Source organism: Lottia gigantea (assembly GCF_000327385.1).
Source record: "Lottia gigantea unplaced genomic scaffold LOTGIsca_1, whole genome shotgun sequence".
Lineage (NCBI taxonomy): Eukaryota > Metazoa > Mollusca > Gastropoda > Lottiidae > Lottia > Lottia gigantea.
The window spans coordinates 4931874-4941457 of NW_008706746.1; the positions used below are offsets into that span (position 1 = coordinate 4931874).

At 34.4% G+C, this 9584-nt stretch overlaps 2 protein-coding genes across 2 annotated transcripts; both read left to right on the forward strand.

Annotated features, from left to right (window-relative positions):
- Positions 1–64: 64 nt before the first annotated feature.
- Positions 65–1087, forward strand: LOTGIDRAFT_152230 (hypothetical protein; the record flags this gene model as incomplete). The annotated part of the gene is made up of 1 exon (XM_009045677.1): positions 65–1087. The coding sequence occupies one exon, from the start codon at positions 65–67 to the stop codon at positions 1085–1087; it is 1023 nt and encodes a 340-aa protein (XP_009043925.1).
- A 3819-nt stretch (positions 1088–4906) lies between these two features.
- Positions 4907–7682, forward strand: LOTGIDRAFT_227997 (hypothetical protein; the record flags this gene model as incomplete). Its single annotated transcript, XM_009045678.1, has 5 exons — positions 4907–5074; positions 5415–5555; positions 5954–6085; positions 6362–6578; positions 7364–7682. The coding sequence occupies 5 exons, from the start codon at positions 4907–4909 to the stop codon at positions 7624–7626; spliced, it is 921 nt and encodes a 306-aa protein (XP_009043926.1). The 3' UTR covers positions 7627–7682.
- Between the last annotated feature and the right edge of the window lie 1902 nt (positions 7683–9584).

The following is a 9584-nucleotide window of genomic DNA, read 5'->3' on the forward strand; positions in this document are numbered from 1 at the left end:
AGGACAAAATGGTCAGTTGGGTGGTCAAAATGGAAATCAAATTTGGCAATTAGGTGTTCCAAACATGCAAATGCTGGATCAAATTAGGCAATGGATGGAGCAACTTGACCAGAACATTGACAACATTCAAGATCAGGTTAATGTGGAACAGAATGCGCCGGTGGGAAATATAGGTTTAGCAACAAAAGGAAATGCTGGAAATACAGTTGGAGGGGTTCAGGCTGGTGATGTTGGTGGTAATCAAGTCGATGTTATTAATGTCGGTGGTATTCAGGATGGTGGTGTTGGTGGTAATCAAGTTGATGTTGGTAATGTAGGTGGTATTCAGGCTGGAGATGTTGGTGGTAATCAAGTTGATGTTGTTAATGTAGGTGGTATTCAAGCTGGCGAAGTTGGCAATGTTGGTGGTATTAAGACAAAAGATGCAGTTAATGCAGATGGTATTCAAGTAGGTGACGCTGGAAATGCAGATCTTCAAACAGGTGCTGGTAAGGAAGTAGGTGTTCAGACTGATGTTGGTATCGTAGGAGGTGTCCAGGTTGATGTTGGTAACGTCGGGGGTGTTGAGGCTGCTGCTGGAAACGAAGGGGCTGTTGGTGATGTTGTTAATTTAGGAGGTATTCAGGCTGATCTTCCTAATGTAGGGGGTGTTCAAGCTGATGTTGGTAATATAGGAGGTATTCAAGCTGATGTTGGTAATGTAGGGGGTATTCAGGTTGATGGTGGTAATGTAGGGGGTAATCAGGCTGATGTTCCTAATGTAGGAGGTGTTCAAGCTGATGGCGGTAAGGTAGGGGGTATTCAGGCAGGTGATGTTGGGAATGATCAAAACGGGCAAGGGTTAGCTCAAGGTGGTCAGGGGGGGATGGACGGTCAATGGAGAAATGATAATGGTCAGTGGGGAAATCCAGATGGACAGTGGGTAGATCCAAACGGACAATTAAATAATAACAATGGACAGTGGACTGATCAAAACGGACAATGGGACAATGGACAGTGGCGAGAACAAAACTGGCAATGGGGAAATCAAAATTGGCAATGGCAGAATCAAAACAACCAATGGGGAAACAATGGACAGTGGGGTTAAGATGAATAAAATTCAGGAAACAAATAACACCCGTGACTACGCTCGTATAAACACAATCTTGCATATTTGAATTGCACCACATAAAGAGGAAAGATAGGCCTTCCTATAAAGATGATTTTATTAGTAAATTTAATATGTCCTGTTATTTTTTTGATTGAAAATAATTTATTTACATCTAAGCATGAAAATGATTAGTGAACACGCTTTCGCCTGTATAACGCCTCAAAGTAAAAAAAAGAACATAGGGTTTATATTGTGTTCATAAATTTTATTGAATGATACCTTCTCTGTATATTTCAAATAATTTTATATGCTCACATCAAATATGAATTGTGCAATGACTTCTGTCCATGAACGGGTCCTGTGGAAATTCCGTTCAAAAATGTTATGACCAATCTTCTTAGTCCCTGTAACTTAATTATTGATTACTAATTATTATCACGTCAGCATAAAATGTTGAAGAAAAAATAAGTTAATTCGAATGTGTCATCTTTGATATTTTTTAGTTCAAGAGTTAAAGTATATGTTATTGATTAGACTATCCAACTGTTATGTGGACGTGTATTAATAATCCTAGGATATCTCCAACTTGGTATCACTATTAAGTAAACATTGATAATTCAATATTTATGTTGCATGCTTTTAATGTATATATGTGTGTATAAATGATCATTTGTCAGTTGCACAAGAAAATCATTAATGATATGATCATAAAAGTGAAAATTGTTTTGCTTATATGTTCATACTTGCATTTGCATGATTTTAATTTAATGTAAATAGAGTTTTTGTTTGTTTGTATCATGTAATAGTGTAACAATTGATGTAAAGATTCATTAAAGTTGATTTCAAATTGATTACAGTATTTTATATCAATTAGAAGTAATTTTTCAGAAGGGCATTATGTCATACTATTTAATACTAACGTTTATTTGTTTGAAACATTGGTGGGCAATGTTGACAGGCCAAGAAGAAGAGTGGAATTAGGTCCACAGTTTAGATGGAATTCCTTTTTAATAGCTCATATAGATGCAGACCTGAAGTTTACCCTTCCAAAGCAGGGAATCCTATCTCTTTTATTTTAGCAATATTGCTAAAAGAAAAAATTCTATTTTGAAAAAAAAAATTCTATTTTGAAAAAAAAATTCTATTTTAAAAAAATAATTCTATTGTCTGAGCAAAGTAAAAATTTTTTTAAAAATATTTCCCATTATTTTTATGAGAAGAAGAAAAGCAGCCTATAAATAGCACTGTCAGTCTTAGAATGTCTTTGCCTTGATAAAAATATAAGTATGAGCACACATAATGTCTTCAAATTTGTTTTGACAGAAAATTCAGCCAAAATTTGTGACTTTTGGGTTGAAATTTCTGGGAGAGAAATATGTTTCTTTTCCATGTAAACTTACAAAAGATTATATTTTTATAAACGCAAAGACATTCTAAGACTAACAGTACTATTTTGCGCCTGATATTCCGATTCTCTTCAAAAATATTGAAAAAAATTCAAAAAAAACTTTTTCATTTGCTCAGACAATAGTGCTATATAGTCTCTAATAGTAATACAACTTAGGTATTGTAGTAAAAAATAACTTTTGTATCTGGTACTTCGTACTTTTAGGTGACATTTATACCTAATACAGCATACATACAAGTGGGTATTTTTTTTTTCAAAATCTAAATGCATTTATTTGCTTTACTAAACATCTATGGTCATAAACTCTTATATTAAACTGTACAAATTTTATTCATTCAAAGTTAATGCAAAATGAACATGGTAAAGAGATGAAATGAAAATCCATAAAATTACATACAAGTGGTCCCATAATAAAATTTGAATCATAAATTATGATCATATAGACTTATAAATAACTTAATCAGCCTTCTGTCTTCGTGCTTTAATATTAGCTTCTCGTTTTGCTTTCCTTTTCTTTTCTTTGTCCTTATGTTCAATCTGCTTTGCAAGCTGCCAAGCAAGAATTGCACTCACTAAAAAGAAAGGTGATAAGCACAGCAATACATAATAAATAAAAGTCCATGGACTGGTTGCTGCCATTTGTAAAACATCTTTTAACAGTTCATTCATATCCCAACCAAACATCTTTGCAAATTATAGATTGTCTTCCCACGATAGATGCAAACTTTCATTCTGAAAATAAATGTGTAATTCATTAGACAATCACCATTTTTAGGCTGCCCACTAAACACAACAATTGTTATATCATTTTAGTTATTATGTTAGGAGCTACTTAGGCTACGCTAAGATAAATACAAAACATTTCCGTTTCCATAAAGACTAGGTAACATATTTTAACAAGCAAACTGAACAAATCTTATGAGTAATGTGAAATGGACGACAAAATTGCAGAAAGCCAGTGGTCTTTTGTATAATAAATTTTTTGAAAACAAAAACTCTTTTGTAATATTTGGAGTTTTTCCTAATAAAAAGTTGAAGAAGTGGTAATATGATTCACATTATAATATTGACTGACAAAACAAAAAGCTAAATACAAACGTAACACGTATGCAAAATGAAGCCGGGTAAGCGGTTGGTAAAGCAAAGACACCTATATCAATATCTATATAAAAGAACCATACCGTTGAAAATGAATAACGAAAGCCTATCTTTTATCATTAAAAATGGAAAACTGAATGATAATATGCGACTTTTTCGTAGAAAATATATATTGCTTACCGTTTGAAATTAAACCTGCTCACCAAAAATCATCAAAATTGAGCTGCGGTTGTTTTGTTTACTAAACTGGTTAAGAGTTGCGTCCCTTCTCTTTAGGGTGGTGTGTCTAAACACCCAGATACACTGTATTATTGCCTCGTTTGATACCTCTTGTGACTACCGTGTTCACAGGGTCAATGTTGTTAATTTCCGTTTGATAGTGGGTTTAATCTCGTATTTACTACTATAGAAGTCGTGAAAATGGAGAAACAGTATAGACACCCATTTTCACGACTTATCCGACATTCACCTCGACCCGTATAAATTGGCCACAACTTTCATTTTGGTCAAGTTAATTTTTTATTTAAAGACTTCTGACAATTTTTTTTACTGTCGTCATGACATAAATACCACTAAATGTTAATAAATAGCTTGGAAATGGCATATAAAATATATCAATGCCGCTAATTTTGTCAATTATTTTAGTTATGAAGTCGTGAATATTGTCCGATCAGTCTCCATTTTAGCGCACGATTTTTGGACTTCAAAAAAGTTGTAAACACTATTTTCACGAGAGGTATCGAACGGGGAATAAATTCTCCCAGGCTAATAATGTCCTTTGGTTTAGATTTGACTATGCGCTTTGTAGATATTGATTAGGCTACTCTTCAGATTGTCTCGATTCAAGTTGGGTTTGAACTGTTACCTACGGTGGCTCACATACGACATATATTTCACTTTTAATTTTGAATTTAAAACTTTAATTTTATGTGATAATTCGTGTAATTTTTGATTAAAAACTTTAATTTTCACTTAGGTGAAAATAATTTCCATCTAGGTGATAATTCAACGAATCTTGTAAAAAAGTTATTAATTAAAAATTCTTGAATTATCACCTAGTTTAAAATTAAAGTTTTTAATTCAAAATTACAGGAATTATCACCTAATCTTCACTATCAACTAGGTGAAAATTTAAGTTTTTAATTCAAAATAAAAAGTGGAAAATGTCGTATGTGAGCCACCGTAGTTTACCTAATTTGAATTTAATAAACCTTCAACGAAAGGCTACAGACCTAATTAAATAGTCCATGTAAAACAGTTTGTCTATGATTACTTCCCCTCTAATATGATTAAAACTTGTGAGATCGAAAATGGCTTTGGTGCAGCCAGAATTTACCAAAATTACCTCAGGCATTGTCGGTTCCGAGGGTCCCGTGTTTGATAAAACTGGCACATTGTATGTGGTAGCCCCAACAGCCAACATGGAAGGTGATAAATTTGGAGGGCAGGTGCTAAAAGTGGATATAGAACAAAAGCAGGTGGGCGTGTCTTGATTTAGAAAGGCTTGTTATCAGTATCCCATAATGTAAAAGGTCCTAAGTTTTTGATATCAATAGGGGAATTGCTATATTTGAAGGCTCAAAAATATTTTGATTCCTCTCTGTAGCAAACTCGTTGTACTTTTCTCGTCTCTTAAGTAGGTCGTGTTTGTGTTAGTTATCTAGAACGACGTGACTGAGTAAATAAAAGCTATATTTAACATCCAGACAATCTTTTTAAAAGCAAAGGAAAATAGAATGATATTGGATTATGTTATAATATATATTATGTTATACTGTTAGTTTAAGATTTCTCAAAAATATGTAGGCTGTATTGTAGGCGAACGTATTGTGTTTACCAGTAATCAATGGAGATGGTGGTGCCCCAGCAGGGTGTCAATGTGATAAAGATGGTAATATTATGATAGCTGATATGAGGCTAGGCATACTGAAAGTACAATCCAATGGTCACTATACACAGGTAATATTAAACGAAGTAAGAGTTGGAATGTCTAACGTGTAACTAGCTTAGCAAGGGCGACTGATCAACTGCATGGGGGATATTATATCGCGTCCTTCTGTAGCCCGATGTGTTTGTTTATCACAAAATTTGAAATTAAGTTTGAAATGTCCTCCTTAGACACAACCCTCTTATTATGAGGGATAGAAGATGAAAAGAAAAGGACGTTTTAGACAATGTTTATTTAATATGTCATGATTAATGTTTCAGATACTGGTTGACATGAACTCCATATTGGAATGTCTCTTCCATTTAAATCAATCCCAGCAGAGAGATAATACCTTCGGATATTTTAATCCATCCCCACCTCTTTTTATCCATTGCGAAACTTTGAAATTAATCTGATGTCTGTTTATTAGATATGTCAAGTAGATGATGAAGGTAATATCATGCAGGGTTGTAATGATTGTCATTATGATTATTATGGAAATTTATGGGTGACTGCACCAGCTGGTAAAATTGCTCCACATCCTTATACTAGGTCCATGGAGGTGAGTTAACACAGAGGGCACGACTTAAGTCGAAGATTGTTGCTGTATATATTTCCGGACAGCAGGCAGAGAAAATTTTGGCAAAGGAATATTATTTTTCGGATTCCATAAGATAAACATATTAGTATTTTCCAAGCAGGTCTTTAAATTTAGGCTCTGACTCTTAAGAGGGGAAATCCTTTATTTCCAAGTTTTCTTTAGAAGTAAAACGAAACGTAGACCTTCACACATGTCTCCAGACTTAGACAGTATTTAAATTCTTATTCCTTTTTTCAGGAAGCTTTTGGATCATTATACTGTCTGACTACAGAAGGAGAGGTTAAAAAGGTTGCCACTGATATTCAATTTCCTAATGGTTTAGCAGTACAGCATGATTCTGATGGAAAACCAAAGATACTTGTCGTTGCTGAAACACCTACCAAACTTCTATTGGCTTTTGATATCACTTCTGACAATCAGCTAGAAAACAGACGAGAATGGGGCAAAATGCCAGGTATTATGAAATACTTAATTGCCATGATTAACACAGTCTGGATAATTTTTTATTTCGAAAATTACTTAAGCATAATGCAATTCTTCTCTATTGATATTGTTGTTGTCGTATAACAAACTAAAGAAATCTTTTTTTGTAGTATAAAACCCAACTGTTTTAAATGACTACAGTTAAATGTCACCTCATTTTATCAGATCATTACTTCATTATCCAAAGAAGAATATATTGTACTGTACAATCATTCGGAAATTCCCGGCAGTTTTCGTAAAGCTGAATCGAATGGTAAATTTCATTGTGACTTCTTGGGCGAGAGTTTTCACTTCCGGTATTTAGCAGTGATTTGTCAAGTGGTAGTAATATTGCGATCTAAACATAGTTAGAGCCTCTGAGAGTTAAACCTAACATATCTTATGTTTTGTTTTCTGTGACTTTGCTCATTCCCTACTTCCGTCTCGAGATATACAACGTCAACTTATTATGGCAAGATGGAAAAGGATCAAATACAAATGGTTTACTACATGTAAAATTTCAGACTCGTGATATACTCCTCCATATTAGCCTAAATTGATGTTGTTTATCCCGAGACGTGTTGCTCATGCGCACGTGTAGATCCGAATTGGCCTATTGTAAAACGTCTTTCGCATATGCCATATTCGCAAATACTTCTAAGGTGAGAATGAAAACAAAATTTTAGAACTGGGTTATATCGTAGTAATTATTGATAGACTATTTTTCTATATAAAAACCCCACTAATACTAATAATATGGATACTATATAATCTCAGGTGATCTAGAAGGTGGAGCTGATGGAATGGATTTTGATGAAGATGGCAATTTATTAGTAGCACACTGGGGTTCCGGTCATATTGAGGTTTTTGGGCCGGATGGTGGAAAACCAAGGCAGAGAATTAAATGCCCGTTTCAAAAAATAAGCAATTTGCATTTTGTGCCTAAATCAAAAACAGTATATGTCACAGAGCATGATGATGATGCATTATGGAAGTTTACATGGGAGAGACCAGGGAAACCACAATACTGTGAATTGTAAAATATTATGCAAATAATTGTAAAATATTATGCAAATAAAGAAATTATTTTCTTAAACTGTGTGTTTTGAGCGACAATGTTTTGTGGATGGATGGAAGTTTTACCAACGAATCCCTTCATTGGGTGCGAATTTCTTGTAAAATTACTACCTTTGTATCCATGGTGCCTCGCCGCTGTTTTCAGTAAAAAACTACGAAGGTAGATTTCATAATGTTGATGTCATCGAATGAACATAAAATCTGGGCGATTAACTTTTATATTAGTAGATATAAGTGAGAAAGAGGGTTCCGTATGTTCACTGGCCATTGTAACATCACTGAGGTTAACAGAATAACACCATTTATCAACCATTTATTATAATTAAACCAAACCAATGAATTAAACCAAACCATTGAATGAAACCATTCGAAATCTAAAATAATAATATAGAAATGTTTAGAAATCAATAACTAAAATCTGGACCCGATTAAGTCAGTCTTTTTCGCACTATATTCACAAACAGTAAAACGAGGTCGTCATCTCGGATTATTCATTTTTTCCGGAAGCAGAAACAAGCATGTCAACAACAATCATGTACTATTTGATTATTTTGTTATAAACTGATTAACATTGGTAGAACAAAGAAGACCTAGTATAGGTCGCCCAAGAAGTTATGGAAATTGCATAATATTACAAATGAACTTATTCTGGTTCTTATAATATGCTTTATTAAGCTTATATCTTAACTTACTCGTGGCCTCTTCTTCAGTTTATAAAAAAGGCCGTGGATATTCGCCACCCGGGTGGCGAATAGTCCTTGTCCATTAATTTGACTATTCGCCATCCGGGTGGCAGAAAAATCTCTAAAAATTCATGAAATGTCAGCCTTTTTGATATAATTGTTTCTTTCAGTGACATATTAGTCGACTCTGTGTAATTTGTAATGGATTTTGTCAGGTTCAGACAAGACCACCGTGTTAATATAAATTGAATTTCTTGCAATGAAACGAAAGTAGAAATTCCGCCATTTTGTTTACACCAAATTAGCACACATCCCAAAAGGCCCTGTTAGTGTTGCTATGAAATTTAGCATCATATGTTTGTATAAGAAATCTGTAGAAAAAAAATGAAATAAAATAAAATTTTACGTCCTACTTTTCTGCACCTGTATGGGCTACTGAGGATGGGCAAACGCCATGCAGTGTGCAATGAGGGAAATTTTGTCAGGACAGCGACATTAGCCTACTCTTATTTTCGATTTCCAACTGTCGAGGGATCTTTACGTAAGTAAAAAAAAAAGGTTGATGAAGATGTGTAAATAGTAGAAAATAAGACATAGCAGGCGCGTGTCCAAATTGTGTCACATTTATCCTAGACGCATTTTCCAAGTAAGCCCTTCCGATCACAAACACCGACGAGGGGAAATCTAGTCGAAAAATCCAAAGATGATTGGAGCCATCGCGAATGTGTAAGTAATGTATGTGGGTGGTAAATACACTGCATTGGGTTGGGTGGAAATATGTATTCGAAGTAATAAGGTTTAAGGTATAATAAGGCGTACGATACTGTGGGTGGTAAGTAATGTGTACGGGTGGTAATAAGGCGTACGGTAATACACAATACTGACTGGTGGTAAGTAATGTGTAAGGGGGGTAATTAGGCGTACAGTAGTACACAATACTGACGGGTGGTAAGTAATGTGTAAGGGTGGTAATAAGGCGTACGATAATACACAATACTGACGGGTGGTAAGTAATGTGTACAGGTGATAATAAGGCGTACTATAATAAACCATACTGACGGGTGGTAAGTAATGCGTAAGGGTGGTAATAAGGCGTACGATAATACACAATACTGACGGGTGGTAAGTAATGTGTACGGGTGATAATAAGGCGTACTATAATAAACCATACTGACGGGTGGTAAGTAATGCGTAAGGGTTGTAATAAGGCGTACGATAATACACAATACTGACGGGTG